General features: G+C 34.4%; 1 protein-coding gene across 2 annotated transcripts in view; it reads right to left on the bottom strand.

Annotated features, from left to right (window-relative positions):
- Positions 1 to 788: 788 nt before the first annotated feature.
- The window catches only part of FANCM (FA complementation group M), a 53832-nt gene continuing 37193 nt past the window's right edge, over positions 789 to 17427 (bottom strand). For both annotated transcript variants that reach the window (XM_061182498.1, XM_061182499.1), the window contains 9 exons: positions 15356 to 15447; positions 15050 to 15118; positions 13276 to 13395; positions 12386 to 12542; positions 9598 to 9704; positions 7408 to 7971; positions 3708 to 4083; positions 1811 to 2102; positions 789 to 995 (listed from right to left, as the gene is read on the bottom strand). In XM_061182498.1, the coding sequence (XP_061038481.1) occupies positions 857 to 995; positions 1811 to 2102; positions 3708 to 4083; positions 7408 to 7971; positions 9598 to 9704; positions 12386 to 12542; positions 13276 to 13395; positions 15050 to 15118; positions 15356 to 15447 (1916 nt within the window). In that variant the 3' untranslated portion in view covers positions 789 to 856. The remainder of the gene's footprint in view (positions 996 to 1810; positions 2103 to 3707; positions 4084 to 7407; positions 7972 to 9597; positions 9705 to 12385; positions 12543 to 13275; positions 13396 to 15049; positions 15119 to 15355; positions 15448 to 17427) is intronic.

Below are 17427 nucleotides of genomic sequence, written 5' to 3'. Positions count from 1 at the left end.
AACTTTTTTAGTGAAAGAAAACTGTATCTAGTTCCTGGGTTCTTGTTCTAGATTTCCCAGTCTAAACTTGAGTAAGTCACTTGTTTCTGGGCCTCACGTTTATAATCTGATAAGAAAGGAAAGAGAAAAGCAATTTGAATTAGATCAGCTTTGAAGTCCATGCCAAGTCTAAGTGAAACCCTCTGCTGTGAGGTTGGTTCAACTACCCAACAATTAGTAGCATAACAGACACAATGTTATGGGTCACGATGAAAGTCCACATTCCATAGCTCATTTATACTGAAATTTTCCAACTCCAAGATATCACTTCTTTGAATATGGTACTTCAACCAAAAAAAAAGTATAGATTAGAGTTCATACTACTAGGATTAGACTGTTACTAGGATTCAGTTAAATTTTCTACATTCCTAGTTACTGGGGCATTATCTCACAATACACCTACCACCCACATCTATTCAATATAGTTTATATATGAGAAAAATTGTTTATGACCATTAAGCTGGCAGCAGACACATCAACCTATAATGCTAACAAATGACAATGATAGCACTATAATCTTTGGGAAAATTCTAAAATATATCTTTCACTCTAGCTTTTACTTAATAGTACCTTCAATAAGCTTTTTCAATAAAAAAGTTTCATTATCTAACCAAAATGATTATTAAACATCAGATGTTTTCTTTTTTAATAATTATATATTCTATATAAATAAAAATGTACACAGTGTAAAATAATAGATATGGAAATATTCTCTTATTTATATATTTTAAACTGATAATCACAAACCACAGCAATGATTATTGAAGTGCACTTAGTATTGTGAGGGTTCTTTGATAACCCACCCTGAGCAGTCTGATCATGCATCAGATTTAAAACTACCTTGGTTAAGATCATTTGGCAACATTTGCATGTCAAATGTATAGTGAATATATCTATAGATCTCCTCAGCTTTTTGATGAGTTACTTGTGCATACATGGAGATTTCCTGAGGTGAGCTGAAAAATAAACAAAAACATTATACTAAAACTTCTGACTTATAAAATTCAATATTCTTGCTTAAAGAATACCAAACATGAAATCCTTTAAGAAAATCATTTTTTCCCAAGTTTTCTACATTCAGTTGATTATGTCTTAGCATTAGTTTAAATAAAACAAAAGCCTATTCCCTATATTTAAAATCATTTATAATAATAATTTCAACATCTTAATTGAGCCTTTAGTTTAACCTATTTTCTAAAGCCTTCGTTTGATTTTCAAGCAATGTAATCATTAAAGCCTACTAAAATTTTCAACTTGAATATTTTTCTAGTTACAGAACTAACCAGCCCAGAAATGTGAGACTGCAAGATCAAATTAAGTGCTGTCTGTCTCCCTCCTGACAGGGCTCTAAGCTACTCAAAGACAATGCCTACGTTTTTTTTTTCCTTCCATTAATGTCCTCAGCTTAATGCAGTGACTGATACATGTTGACAAGCAAAGTCTTTACTGAATGAAAGAATCTAACAGGCACTATACCTCTTTATTTTTAAAAATATTAAAATTCCTATGAAATGCCTTTAAGGATGATTTTAAAGTAACCATTTAAAAATATTAAATCAGGGACTTCCCTGGTGATGCAGTGAATAGAACTCCGTGCTCCCAATGCAGGGGGCCCGGGTTCGATCCCTGGTCAGGGAACTAGATCCCACATGCATGCCACAACTAAGAGTTTGCATGCCACAACTAAGGAGCCCACGTGCTGCAACTAAGGAGCCCGCCTGCCACAACTAAGACCCTGCGCAACCAAATAAATAAATATTAAAACACATACCTATTTGTCATCTTTTTCACAGATGAAAACTGGTGACACATATTCAGTGCAGTTATATAACTTATATTGGGAATACTTAGATAAAATTGAAGTGCCTCGCATTTATTACTGTTCACCACTGTTGAAACATGAATACCAACATTCTTTCTTTCTTCCACTAAAGACAATTCCTTTAGCAAATCTGCAGTTTCTTCTTGGCAGGAACTGAAAAGAATTCGGATTCCAGCACCAGTTAAGGTAGTCAGCAGGCTGTCATAGCTCTTTGTTCTCCTAAACATCCTGGATGTGTCTCCTAAATATTTTACATTTAGGAAAATGCAAACCTTAGTAAGTTACAGTAAGTAGGACCATTAATACTATATATTATTAAAATCCCAAGATCCACATCATTAAGCAAACTAGTGCCACATTATGCTAATGAGAAACCCTACTGCTAAAAATTTAAAGTGATTCTCAAATAGAAAATAAGGAGAACTGTCTTTATGAGTGTCTTAAATTGGAATCTACAGAAGAAGGTGAGTAGGCAGGGGAGAGTTTATATTCCTAGATAATTCATTCCTAAAGGCCAAGACCATATTACTTATCTCTAAAATTCATAATGGTAGCATTGCCGAAGGGTTCATTAAGTATTACTTCTAACTGATATAAAATTATCTTATGTATTTATTCCAAGAGTAACTCAATACCCTGCATACCCATTATAATAACTTTAACTCCTGCCTATTAATTTACTTCCCTACTTTTCCCATTCATTTTCTTTCCATGTTCTACCTACATCCTTTTTTTGACATTCTTCCTTAAGCCAAAAAAAAGATGTTTTTCCATAACTTTTGCCACATTACTTTCCTTTTTATTCCAAATCTATTTCCTTTATAAAGGATATGTTAGTAAAGAGTAAATTATAGAATTTTAACACTAGAAAGACCCAAAAGATCACTTAATCTAAAGCCCTCACTTGTCAAATTAAAAAAGAAAAAAAAATTGGGTTACTGAAAGACAGAATGACTTATCCAATGTCACATGGTTCAGTAGTGACAGTGGTGATGAGAAGCTACGTTGCTCAAATTGAACCAGTGTTTTATGTAAACTACATTATTTTCTTTTACATAATGACAATAATCCTTGAATTCTTCCATAATGGCTTTCAGCTGCATGATTTCACTTAATCCTCATAACACCCCGGGATGAGTAGGAAAAGTATATTATTAACTCCTCAGAGGGAGTGATTTGTCAATGCAATGTCACATAGCTATAGAGACACCAGAACTCAGTGCATCTTCTGATCCCATATCCTATGATCTTTTCACTATTCTCAGGGGCTCCCCATACAATTAAACATTACCCATAAAAATGCCCTAACTGAAGCTCCAAGCCTGCATTTTTTAATACATCCTAAGCATCCATTTTAGTGACCCATTGAGAACTCAGCATATTCAAAATTAAACACCTCTTTGTCCCTCAAATCTGCTGTTTCTCTGATATGCATAACTTCAATGAACAGCACCACTACCTAACTGCCCAGTAATCAAGAGATTGGTCAGCTCAATAGTAATTCTTGATTGCTCCCACTTACTCCTGCTACCTCCTGATTTCACTTACCTCCTGATTCCCTCTTTCCCCCACTGCTGCCTTATTTAGGGCCCCTCACCCTTTCTGGGGCTCCCAGAAAAAGACTTATGATTGGTTCACTTGCCTTCAATTTCTCACCCTTCGATTCTCACAAGCTGCATTTAAACACAATGACTAATGAAAAACATTATGGCATTATGTAAATATGAAATGACATTCATGAGTCAGTTATTTAAATTTTAAGAGCTTCCCACATCCTGACAGGATAATGAACCAAATAATAGGTTCCTTTACAGCCTTATAAACAAAACCATTTAAAAATACAAACCTGTTTTTTCTCTGTCCTTTTCCACAATCACACATATTCTTTCAAACATGCTCTGTAGGTACTGGATCTGGTCAATGAGCTTGTTCTTATTGATACTATTTAACATCTCAGATTGAGACCTCCTTTCCACCACCATGCGGTTACTCACGATATAATCACAACCATTAAGAGGACAAACCTCTACCTGTAAGCCATGAACTGCTCTTAGGGAAGAAATTACTTCTGAACCAGAAGTGATTTCACGACTATCTACAAGAATACAAGTTCTTTGGCCTTCCTGTGGAAGTCTAAGAGAAGCATGTGTGCCAGCCAAGTGTGGTCGTGAGTTGGAACAGTATGCCACTGAAGTGCCAGAATCCTCCAGAGCACTAGTATCCTGAAAAGCAGAAAACATCAATCACGATCAGTTATATATATGTTAGCGCCATAAACTTCTAACACCTAGGCTGATTTTTCTTATTGATACTTTTTTTTCTTCCTTCAACATCAGCAAAGTGACTATGTAGATGAAGGACCAAGCTACCACTTAACACCTCGTAGGATGGCTAGAATTTTTTAAAAAGGAAAATGTGTTGATGAGAATGTGAAAAAACTGGAATGTGCATTGCTGGTGGGCATGAAAAATGGTGAGGCCACTGTGGGGAGAGTTCTCAAAGTTAAAGAGTTACCATATGGCCCAGGAATTCCACTCCTAGGTAACATACCCATAATAATTGAAACCAGAGACTCAGATACTTGTATGCCAATGTTGATTAATTTTGGAAAATCCTCAGCCATTGCTTGTTCAACTATATCTTCTACTTGCTCTCTTTTCTCCTTAATTCCAATTACGTGTATCTTAGAATACTGCATACAGTTCCACAGCTCTTGGATGCTCCATTCTGTTTTTTCACTCTTTATTTATATTTCTGATTGGGTAATTTTATTGACCTAGCTTTAAGTTTGTTGGTTCTTTCCATGGCTGCATTGAGTCTACTGATGGGCCTATTGCAGACATTCTTCATCTTTTTTACCATGTTTTCCATTTCTAGCATTTCCACTTTATTGTTCTTTATATATTCCATTTCTTGGATGATATTCCCTTTCTGTTCATGCATGTTTGTTTGACTTTTCTACTAGAGCCTTTAACATGTTAATCATGGTTATTCTAAATTCCCTGTCTGATAGTTCCAATGTCTGGGTCATATCTGAGTCTGGTTCTTGAGAATGTGTTTTTTTCTTCCTTCTATGTATCTTGTAACTTTTGGTTGAAAGCCAAACATCTTGTGTAGGAGAGTAGTGACTGAGGTAAATATGAGCTCTACCAAAGTACAGAAATAGCTTTGGACCCATGACAAAACATCACAAAGTCCTTTCAAACTGAGCTGAGGTCTGGGCTTGTTTGCCAGTTTCTAAATATTCTCTTAGTTTTAAGTGTTCTTTGTAAACCTGTGCCTCAGAGAGTTTTTCTCCCCATACTCTTGTCCCTCTCTCAGCAGTAGATTGCTTTTATTTCTCACTTACTGCTTGCTAGCCTGGTTGGAGGGAGTGCTAGGAGTGTGGGGACAGGCGGGGGGAGGGGGGTTTCTATTGTCCTGGTTCAGCCTGTCTTGGGCAGGACTTGTGTCCCTGGATCTAAGAGATGGGAACTTCTCAATGATCCTCCCCCCTTCCCTGCCCCAAATGGTTAGAGATCTCTAATGCTCTAGGCCCAAGATGTTTTCCTGCCCCTTTCTCAGATTGTAGAGCATTTCTCTCTTATTCCTTTCCTCCATCTGCAAAGGGTCTTCACCTAAGCCCTGAAGGCTGTAGGGTTTGCTGTTCTTCCCCCAGTAGTTTAATGCTTTTTGTTCCATAGGGGAAATAGGGGAGAAGGAACTAGATGGGGTTTGGTGCCTTTTCCACAGTAGCTTCTGGTCACTTCCCCAAGGCCTGCACTGGGAAGGAGGTTTTCTCTGATTCTCAATCTTTCTTGTGAACACCTGATGACTCTGTGGAAAAGAGCCCACAAGTGGTTGTGAATTACTCTTCTCTCTGCAACTCCCAGGGGTTCTAAACCCTCATGCTATCCCGTTGCCTTTTGCAATTCATTAACGTTTTAGCTGAATTCTTCTTACCAGATTATATAGTGCCCAGTGACTGTCCCAAATCAGCAAGTCTCTCCTTGGAGGCACTTGTCTCCTTAGATATCAGGCTAATTGGCTGTCCTGCAACCTCAGATCCAAATAAACATGATTTTGTAGATTATCTGGCTTTTTTTGCTGTTGTTACAAGGATGGGAGCAATGCTCTTTCCAGCTTTCTGTATTCTAAGCTAAAGAGGAAGTCCTAATCACTCAGAATAATCTTTAAAATATATGTAATATTCAATTTTTTAAGAAAATGAATAAATGTAATGAAGGAAGAAATGAACACTAAAGAACCAAAAGAAAATATTGGAAATACTTAGTTATCTTGGAGTACAAAATGGCCTTTTTAAACATGACACTAATGTCAGAAACTATAAAGAAAAAAATTGAAACTGTATAAAAAAGTTAAATTTTCCTGTGGCAAAACCCACTATTAAACAAAACAAAGGTAAATGACAAACAAGGAATACTGTCTGCAATACACATGACAAAATAAATATTAGCATTTTTGTATCTAACAGTTTTTGACAGGATATTTAGTCTATTTTCTGTCTTCTCAAATTTATCTCAAATTCCTTCCCCTCCTAATTTGAAGAAGAATCATAATATATGTACAGTATTAGATAGTAGAAGAAAAGTTAAAACACATTTCTGTTAAAACTCGATTTATCCTTTTTCACAGTCCTCAAAATATTACTAGCCTATATCTATTTTTTTTAGTTACAGCATGGCAAAGTAGAAATGTAGAGAGTGCTTACTGGTTTTGAAAGTACTGTGCAAGTATTACCTACCCTGACCCTTGGGATTACTATCTTTCTAATACAGCTGAGAATACCGAGGCTCAGGGAAATTAAGTACTTTGCTGTTCTCCAATCTATTTATAAGACTTAATCTAGTCAATTTTATCTAATTATGCCTTCCAGAAATAACTTTGTGCAAAAAAAGCCTGGAGATAATTTACAACTAGAAATGCCAATTTGAGGGCCATTGTGTGGACACTGGAGCATGTTGCTAAGGTGGAATGGGCTGAAACACCTGGAATAAAAGAGAAATCTAAGTCTAGGTCTAGGGATTCCTATTACTATGACTTTAACCCCTATTTTAGCAAAACTACTGCAACTATGAACTCTTAAAAACTGAAAATGATTTTAGGGATTATTTCAGCAATAGTAACCATTCTGGCAGGAAAGAAATTCAAAGGAAGGAAATCAGGTGGTACCCCTAATCTCCTCTCCCCAATAAGTAGATGAGAGTTACATACCAGAAGCCTTCAGAGGGGGAAAGAAAAGTTAATCTGGGGAAACTAGTTCTGAGCTTTAATTTCTGTTAATTTTACCTTGTAGGAAGCCCATTTCCTATATCCTTTTTATAAAATTAGCAGGTTTCCTTACAGAAAACTATTAACACATTTTAAAAATAAGCATCCTACAAATCAGCTAGAAAATTTAGTGTGCTGGTTTCTTGTCTGAAGAATTTTATCACTTGCTAATTTTTCTTTGACCTAGTTATTTAACACGAAAGAAAGAAAAACAAAACAAAAAAAAACCTTTCGGTAAACATACAAAGGCTTTTTTACTCTAATCTGATTCATACCTTCAACTGAATTGGAAATTTTCTACAGTCTTTCTGTGAATCAACAGTAGTGAATGATGATGAGGTAGATTCAATTTTAGTACGGCTCTGAGGTTTGAAGTCTGAGACATCAGAAACTGTAACCTTTAAATTAAGTGGTGTCTGTTGTCTCTGGTTTGGCGACTGATTAACAACTGGATTAGAGTGGTCCCTGGACTGCAATGAAGACCCAGAAGGCACTAAATTCAAACAGTGGCTTTGTTGTTCACTCTTGGTAACTGCACTTGGATTAATCACAGTGCTGGATTCCTGTTTATCATTTACATCGTTTTCCTCCTCACTTGAATCATCTGGTAAAATAATTCTGCATAATTTTTTTTTTGAAGATGCACAGTTTTGTCTCATCTTCATTTGTTTTAGCTTTACTGCACGTCGGGTTTTATATTTTTTCCTCCTACTTGCAAAGCAATCTTCAGTTATTAAGTTAAAATCAACACAGACTTCTTCACTTGATTGGCTTTTGCAAGACTCCTCTTCATCAACACAAAAACTGTCTTCTAAATAGGTTTCATCTTGCTCAGGAATCTACAATACAAATACAAAATAAGAATATTATAAATTTCATAAAATCAGCATGTTCTAACATATTCTTTTAAGTTCATGATATCTTTCTGAATATTTATTTCACTTACATTATTAAGTCAGTCACTTGCTCACTAACATATATTGAGCATATTCTTTTTTTCTTCCAGTTTTATTGAGATATAATTGACATACAACACTGTATAAGTCTAAGGTATACAGCATGATGATTTGACTTATTACATCATGAAATAAGTTTAGTGAACATCCATCATCTCATACAGATACAAAACTAAAGAAATAGAAAAAAAATTTCTTCCTTGTGGTGAGAGCTCTTAGGATTTACTCTCTTGACTATTTTCATATTTAACCTACAGCAATGTTAATTATGTTTATCATGTTGTACATTACATCCCAAGTACTTATTTATCTTATAACTGGAAGTTTGTACATTTTGACTACCTTCATCCAATTCTCCTTCCCCCTACACCACTCCCCTGCCTCTGGTAACCATAAATTTGGTCTCTTTTTGTATGAGTGAGTTTGGGTTTTTTTGAAGTATAATTAACCTACAATACAATGTTAGTTCCTGTTACATAACATACATTTCAAAATGATCACCAGGATAAGTCTAGTTATCTGTACAAAGATATTACATAATTATTGACTGTATTCCCCACACTGTACATTTTATACCTATGACATTTATCTTGCAACTAGAAATTTGTACCTCTTAATCTCCCTCACCTATTTCTCTCCTCCCCCAACTCCCCACTGGCAACCACCTGTTTGTTCTCTGTGTCTATGATTGTTTCTTTTTTATGTTGGTTCATTTGTTTTTCAGATTCCACATATAAGTGAAATCATACAGTATTTGTCTTTCTCTGTCTGACTTCTTTCACTTAGCGTAATGCCCTCTAGGTCCATCCATGTTGTCACAAATGGCAAAATTTCATTCTTTTCTATGGCTGAGTAATATTCCATTTTATATATATACCACATCTTCTTTCTGATTATATTCTTTATGGAAGAAAATAGGGAGTTTGGGAATAAAAAAAGAATGATTTACCCTCTAGAAATTTACAGTCTAGTGCAAGTAGCCAGAAAATAAACAGTAATTTATAAACAATGTGATAAATGCTATATAATAAACACAATGAAAGTACAGAGATAAGAATGACCATATTTCCAAGGTGAATATGGCAATTTATAAGTAAATAAGGCTAATATGAAATTGTTATCCATAAATGAAAAATAATCTATAATTTTTAGGATATACCATTTTTATGAAAAAATTAATTTTCAAGAGAAATATGACAACATAGAAGAATTAAAATTTTAACTAGTAGATGATAAAGTTCTATTCACTTCCTTTAAGTATTCTCCTAATTGGAAAACAATTTAAGAGTATATTCTAATTAGCTCAAGTTAACGAAAGGATAATTTGATCAAATTAGGACTAAAAGGGATTTTGAGAATTCATTTAGCCCACCTTCCTTACTCAGGGCAGAAATTATTGCAAATAGTTCTGATGGTCCAATTTTAGAAACAAAATGAAGGCTTCATTAACAGGAATATATTTCAACACCACCACCAGGAAATTCTCCACTATATTTCTATAGTTCATACCTGTGAGAAAATGTTTACATTGTTATGTTTCTTATGGACCATTTTGTACCGATTGTTCATCAGTGGACTTCGCACAGATTTCATGTAAACAGCTCTCATTTCAGTATCTGTGTAGAGATAAAAAAAAATTTCAAATAGCAAAATTATTTAAATGAAAACTAACAAAGTATTTAACTTTGACCTATCCCAAATTCACATGATTCAAAACTTGTGGAATTATTTTACACAGAAGATATTTAATATATATTGAAACATGTCTAAAAACAATTATTCAAAAATGCAAAGTTAGGAGTTTTGCCTTTGACAGACCATCTAGTTGGGTGATCATGGACAATTTATTTAAGCTCTCTGCCTTAGCTATCTCTCTCCTCTGATAACGAAGATTAGGAGAGTGCCTTTTCATGAAAAATAAATGTACACAAAGACCTTAGAACTGTATCTGATTTATAGAAAGCATTCTATAAAACTAAAACATAAAAAATCCAGGCAAAAAAAACCTATACTTAAAAACATCAAAAGCCACAGCCAATAGTAAGTATGTTTCATAATTTTCAGTCAAGCAAAAACTAGGAAACACAGGTTTTTATTTATGCCTATCTTTTTTTTTTAAGGTTGTAATCAGAAAGCAACTTTATTTTTGTCTCTCATTTCCCCTTACATATTTTTAGAGTGATTAAATTAATTAACAGGTTATTTTGAGGGATAACATTGCTAATTTAATGACTATCATGCTTGGGACAAGATGTATAAGCTTTTCTTTGAATAATATTTCCCTTATCTCCATTCCATAGCTAGCTTCAACTATTAGATATTCTCCTGACTTAACTACCCACTTCTTACTCATGATAAATCCCTACAAAATTTAGTGAGATCTTTATTTCCAGTTTACTGTTCAAAAGACCTCAAACAAGGAGCTTTCAGAGACTTTTTTCGTTTGTTTTATAGATTTTTTTTTTGGTATAATGCATATACAATAAAATTCATCCTCTTTAGGGTATAGTTCTGAGTCTTGACAAATGCATAGTTATGGCAACCACTATTCTATTTGCTGTCACTATAGTTTTACCTTTTCCAGAATGTCATATAAATCAAAGTATATAGTATGTAACCTTTTGAATCTGGCTTTTTCCAGAAAGCATAATTCATGTGAGATTCATAGGCCTATCATTTTTTAACGTTATATAGCAAAGAGTACCTAAGAAATGAGGCTAAAAAAAAAAAAGATAACATGGATTTTGAGATTTTCTTAAAAAAAAAAAACTTTGAAATCCTATGTTTCAAACGTACCATTTCTAAATGGAGTTTCAGATCTCCCTACTCTCCATCCCAACTGCTCCACCTTCAACCTTCCCAATTGCAGCAACTAAAGTCCTTCCTGCTGCTCAAGCCCACTGACTCCCTCTTTTTCTCTCTAATCCATCAGAAAATCCTGTCAGCTGTACATAGCCAGAATCCAATCTTTCTCACCCTCTCACTGCCACCACCTTGGTAGAAGCCACTAACATACCTTGCTTAGATTCCTGCGATGGCCTCCTAAATGGTCTCTTTTTCCACCTTTGCTCCCAAATAGGCTGTTCTCAACACAGAAGCTAGAGCGATACTACTGAAATAATATGAGCTGGCTGCTCATTCATTACTCTCTGATCTCACTTCCTACTACTCCCCTTCTCACTCATTCAATTCCAGTCACAATGCTGTTCCCTTGAACAAGCCAGGCACACTCCTGCTTCAGGGCCTTCACACTGGTTGTCATCTTTGCAACAACATTCTCCCACCAGATTATACAATACTACAGACCTGCAACAGAAACCTTATTCTGCAAATCATATCAGTATCAGCGACATAGTACCAAGAACTTTGTATTTAAAGCCTTTTTTCTTTAAAGTCACGGACCTTGGGAAACTTTGCTGTTTCAAATCATATCAGGCACTGCAGGAGCAGAATAATGGCAAGGTTTGTGAAAGATACGAATACAGAAGAGCCCACCACAATCTTTCCCATTTCTATTAAAGCCAATCTGAATCATCTGCTCTTAATATATTGTATAGAAGACCTGCTCAAGCATTGTTTGGGGAAACTGTTTTCGAAAAGCAGATCTCCCTTACCTTAGCAAAGTTAATAAATTTAGCTTTGTGTCTCAGCAAATTTAATAAATTTAGCTTTGTGTCTCGGCTAGTTTTAAATTTAGCTTTGTGTCACACTGCTGGATTCCTCATCTCCTTCTAGTCTTTGATTAAATGTCACCTTCTCAATGAGGGCTACCCCTAATTACCTTACTTAAATTTGCAGCTTGTCTGTTAATACCCCTAACTGCTGCCACTCCAAATCTTCATCTTACTCAACTCTTTTTGTTTTTCTGTAAAGTTTCATCTTATACTAAATAATTTAGTTATTATGTATATTGCTTGTCTTCTTCCATTCAAATGTAAGCTTCATAAGGGCAGGGGGTTTTGTCCATTTTGCTCACAGATGCAGCTTTCTCAAGAACCTTACATAATACTGGGCACATAGTAGGCACTAAATATTTGTTTAAATGAACATCTGACACTGAGCCAACTAGGTCATTCTGGAGAGACACAATCAAATTAGCAGAAGCCTATAAACAATCAACTCTCACATAAAGCAAATATTAACAGAATTTGAATGAAAATGACCAAGTATTTTACAAACGACAAATTTAATTCCCTTTAAAGTCAAAGTTCTTTGGAAACCGACTAGAATATTTAAGTATAACCACATAAAAGGCATTGAAAATTAAAAGAAAAAGAAGCATCATTATATCACTTACCATTTATAGCCTGTGACAGTTGAGTCTCATCATTTAAAAAGTCAAGTAATGAGGAATCTTGTTCATTTTCTGACTCATCATTTTCATCTGATGAAACACGTTCTGCATCTTCTTGGGAAAGTTCTGCTTCATCATCTAAAAACTTCCTAGCTACAAGCTAAGATAAATGAGAAAAAAGGAAGATGTCTCTAAGAAAATCATTTTATTTCTTCAAATAATTGGAAACAGTTCTGGAAAATGGATTTCTTGCCAGTGCTTTTAAGATCAAAAATAATAAAAATAGAAAACTGCAAGAAGAAATAATAAAGTAGTATACCTATTTAAAATTTCTTCTTTTAATTCTGTTATGAATAAAATAAAGTACAAGTCAGCATGTCAGCTTGCTGAATGTTTCTTAATAAGCATAAAGTCTCCTGAGTCTTTCAGCTAATTAATTTTTGCCAGGAAAAATACAGTACCACAGAAAGACTGATCAGACAAAAAGGTGCTGAGAATTCTTTTCCAAGAATGTGAATACTGGATAGAGATAAGAAAAACAATATAATTATTACAAAAGCAAATATTCTAAAACTCAGATTTCTGTCTCTATATTTTCTTCAATTTGAATATTAAATCCTCAATACACTAAAGTTTCTTCATTTAGTCATTCAAAATAACACAACACTGCAAGATAGTTTCAAAACACAAAGGGAAACTAAAATACCACAACTTAAGATTTTAATTCCAATACAAAAAGTAAAATTCGTGTGAAAATATTTTTTAATTTTGGGATTTTTTCCTATAAGAAATGATAGAGAAAAATCTACTTCTGTGTAAAATCTACTGTTCTTTACTAATAAAAAAAATACATAGTATATTTATATAAAAATAAGAAACTGAAAAAAGTTTACCTTTAGGTGACTCAGTCTCTTTTGGACTTTGATGCCTCTTTTATTATGATCCTTGAAGTCTGCTGATTGTGGATGTCGTTTGCTAAAATTCTCACTCTCATCACTAGATGATAAATCTAACTAAAATTCAATAAAATTCTTGCATGAGAAAATATAATTGGAGTGTTGCATCTTAATGTGTTTCTCAAGGGTTATTGCTTCTGTTTTCATTTTTCCTTTTTAAAGAGTTGACCTAACATTTTCTTGTTAGAAAAATAAAATGCTCTTACAACTCAGAGCCATGTTATAAATACACAATACTTAAGAATTTAAAAGTTAGGTAATTCTAAGTACTAAAATAATAAATTAGGTAATATAAGTAATACTAGTATAGTATTCATTCAATTTTGTATGAAGTTGAATGTATCTGATGAAAACTTGTGTTTTTAGTTTAACACTTTCCTTTAGAAGACCCTGAAGGGCTTCACACACAAAAAATTAAGTCTGTAAATACAGCTATCAAAATCAGTCCAAACATACATGAGTCCTTTCAAACTAAGAAACCAATATAACAACAAATTTTGACTATGAAACCTACTATAATATCTCTTACATAATAATATAAAACCAATCAAAAGAATCAAAAGAAATTTATCAAAATAATTTCAACTAACAGGAATAATTTTAGGTTAAAGTAGATTGAGCATCAGCATTATCAATATTTTAATTCACTTCTAGTAAGTCAATCAGACATTCTAGTTCAAGTAGCAAGTTAAAGCAATTTTTCTAATGAAGTTTTATATGAGTGTACAAAGTTAATATGGACTGATTGCATTTTCAATTAATTTTGCACAAATTACACTAGTTTGTATTAGAGAATTAAAACACACAAGATTTCCTAATCTCAAAATTTAGCTATCAGCTATAAACTGATGACAAATGAATACTATTAGCCTTAAGACCTGTCCCCCGACCCAGATTTCACATTCTCATAGTTGTCAATGCCTGCCAGACACTGTCACTTTACTATCCCACATGAACTTCAAACATGTTCAACACTGAACTTACCACTCTTTCTTGTTTTCTCTAAAGATGTGACACATCTGCCAACTAGCCCAAGCCAAAACCAGAGAGTCATCGTGGACTCCTTCTTTTCCTTCTTTCAAGCCCATTCAGTAAGCAAGTGAAAGAATAAGGCCTTCCAAAAACTCATCCAGATTTTTCTCCAATTTTACTTCCTGGTACTTTTTGTCTTTACAATCCAACAACAAGAGATGCTGTTTCCCCACTTTGTGTCCTTCTTTAAGCTGTTGGGAATGCCTTCCGTTCTCCCTTCTCTTCCCTAACTGCCACAGATGCTTTAAGATTTAAGTAAGGTGTTATCTTCAAGAAGCTTGCCAGAACTCCCAAGGTCTAGGTTAAGGGTTTATCTTTTCTTATCACTTAACTTAAAAAATTATATGGAAATTATCCACTTACTTATCTATCCTTCCTATTAGATTGCAGACTTAACAGTACGAGGAAATAATCTTTACAGTATCCCCAACATCTTATACAGTAGATACAAAGTAGGTATTTAATCTGAATTGCTGGAGTGTACTGACAAAAATAGGAATAGTTTTTTGAAGGAGTTTAAAATTAAAATAGAAATTCCAGTCACATAGGATTTACTATCTATTTTTCTGTTAAACATATACCCATAAGATCAAACATACCTATGGTCATCTATACACATATTTCTCTTGTAATATTTATTTCAAAAGGAATTACTATACATTATTTGTTATTTACTTACTCTGTTTGGAGGAACCCTGCGCTTTTTGACAGCATGAAGTGGAGAATCAACTTCGCTATTTTTCTGATTCTAGATAAAGTAGATAAATAAAGTAAAAAGTTAAAAAAAAATAGTTTTAAGGGGAACAAAAGGACTTCCCTGGCGGTCCAGTGGTTAAGACTCCATGCTTCCAAGGCCTGGGGTGTGGGTTCGATACCTGGTTGGGGAACTAAGATCCCACATGCTATGCGGCGTGGCCAAAAAAAAAAAATAAGAGGAACAAGAAACTTTATGTGATCATGTTATTGTGATTATTGAATGACTCACCTCAGGGGACTCCAAAACATTTCCTTTTGTCTTTTTACTTTTTCTTCGGAAAATCTCATCATCTTCACTTTCACTGCTTGTTAACTGTTCATCTATAACTTATTAAAAAACAATGAATCTGGTCAACAGATTTAAGTTTATCCAACCACAACTATCTATTTTATTGATGGGTCCAATAAGAATTGTTTCTGGCAATCTCAACATTTATTCACTCTCAAACAAGATAGTTTTTTAGAAATTTGGCCCAAAAATCAGCATGGGAAAAAACAGAAAAATAAAAACAATGCCAGTGAAGAAATTAAGACATGATAACTCTTGGTAATAAACATATATTTAACTCAAGTTCAGTTTTACAAATTAACTGAAAAAAGTCCAGAAGAGTGCAAAATACAATTTTATTAGTCTTATTGGTTCTAGAATTCATCTCTAAAACCTACTATAGTCTTTCTGCCCTTTGTGTCTTATTCTCTTTCTAGTTGAAGGCTACAAAACAATATATGAAAAGATTTTTTTAATGTATGTATGTACATATGTGTACATATACATATGTGTTTGTGAGTAAGTGTAAAATAAAAATTGGTAGTCACCCAAATGTTGTAATTGGAACAAGACATTCGGGGGTAGAAAGAATGTTAAAAAACAAAACACTCATGTGAAATCAAATCCTTCAAGTTTTCAGGTACTTAAAGAAAGTTCTATTTCTGTACTTTCATAAAATTTTGACAGAAGACACCTTTTATGTGTTTTTATGAAACCTTGTATAAAAGCCCTGTGGTTGTTTTAAGATATGTTCATAAATCCTCTGATATGCCTGCCTTTCAAGAGTTGGATCATAATTCTTCTACCCTTGAGGGTGGGCCACACTTGGTCACTTGCTTCTAACAGAAGAATATAATGGAAGTGAAGGTGTGTTACTTCAGAGTCTAGGTCATAAGAGGTCTCATCCTTGCTCTCTTTCTGGCCTCATTCACTCTGGAGGAAGCCAAATGCTATATAATAAGAATAGAGGAAGTAACCCAATGGAGAGGCAAACATGGCAAGAAACTGAGGCCTCTTAACCAATGGCAATGTGATCCTCCAAGCTTATTCAAGCCTTCAGATAACTGTAGCCCTGGCCAACGTCTTGACTGCAACCTCATAAAATATCCGTAATCAGAACTCTCAGCTAAAGAGTCCAAAGAAACGGTGAAATAATATATGCTGTCCAAAGGAACGGTGAAATAATATATGCTGTTTTAAGTCATTAAGTTGTGGAGGAAATCTGTTATGCAGCAAGAGATAAATAACACAGATTTTGGTACCTGGAAATAGGGAATTACCATACCAAAACCCAAAACTGTGGACATAAATTTAGAACTAGAGAGTGGGCAGAAGCTGAAAGGATTTTTGAGGAAAGTTTTAGTGAAAGCTTGAAGAGCCTCAAAGGAATCGTTTGTAGGAAGATTAATGGCCATTTAGGAGGCCATGGGTGAGGGCTTAGAAAGAAGTAAGAAAAACCTTATTAGAAATTATAGGAAAGAGGATCCTTAATGTAGTGCCAAAAAGTTTAGCAACATTGTGGTAACACAGGCACTAGAAAATGTACCTAATGGGGCTTCCCTGGCGGTCCAGTGGTTAAGACTTCGCCTTCCAATGCAGGGGGTTCGGGTTCGATCTCTGGTCTGGGAGCTAAGATCTCACATGCCTCGTGGCCAAAAAAAAAAAACCCAAAAACGAAAATATACCTAATGAATGAGGTGATCTAAGTAAGGAGATTTCCAGACAAAATGTTTAAGGTATTACCTATGCTTCTTCCTGTTTAAGTAAAATGTGAAAGGAGAGAGAGCAACTAAAGAAAGTACTGTTAAACAGGAAACAGTTGAGACTTGCTGGTTTTGAAGATTAACAGCTTCTCCAGCTGGCAAACAATATTAAATTAAGAAATGTTCCAGGCAAAGATCTAATCTAGAAGACTGCTAAGAAGCTATTGTGCAAATGGTGCTGAAGGTGTAACTGTAAATGCTTTAAGACCTCAGAAAGATCAAAGGTGGTACCTTAGAGTACCATTCAGTCAGATAAAAGGCCCTCTAAAC

This window comes from Eubalaena glacialis, chromosome 2 (assembly GCF_028564815.1).
Source record: "Eubalaena glacialis isolate mEubGla1 chromosome 2, mEubGla1.1.hap2.+ XY, whole genome shotgun sequence".
In the NCBI taxonomy this organism is placed as follows: Eukaryota; Metazoa; Chordata; class Mammalia; order Artiodactyla; family Balaenidae; genus Eubalaena; species Eubalaena glacialis.
The sequence above is the reverse complement of the archived record's forward strand: the minus strand, read 5'-3'. Positions and strand labels throughout refer to the sequence as shown.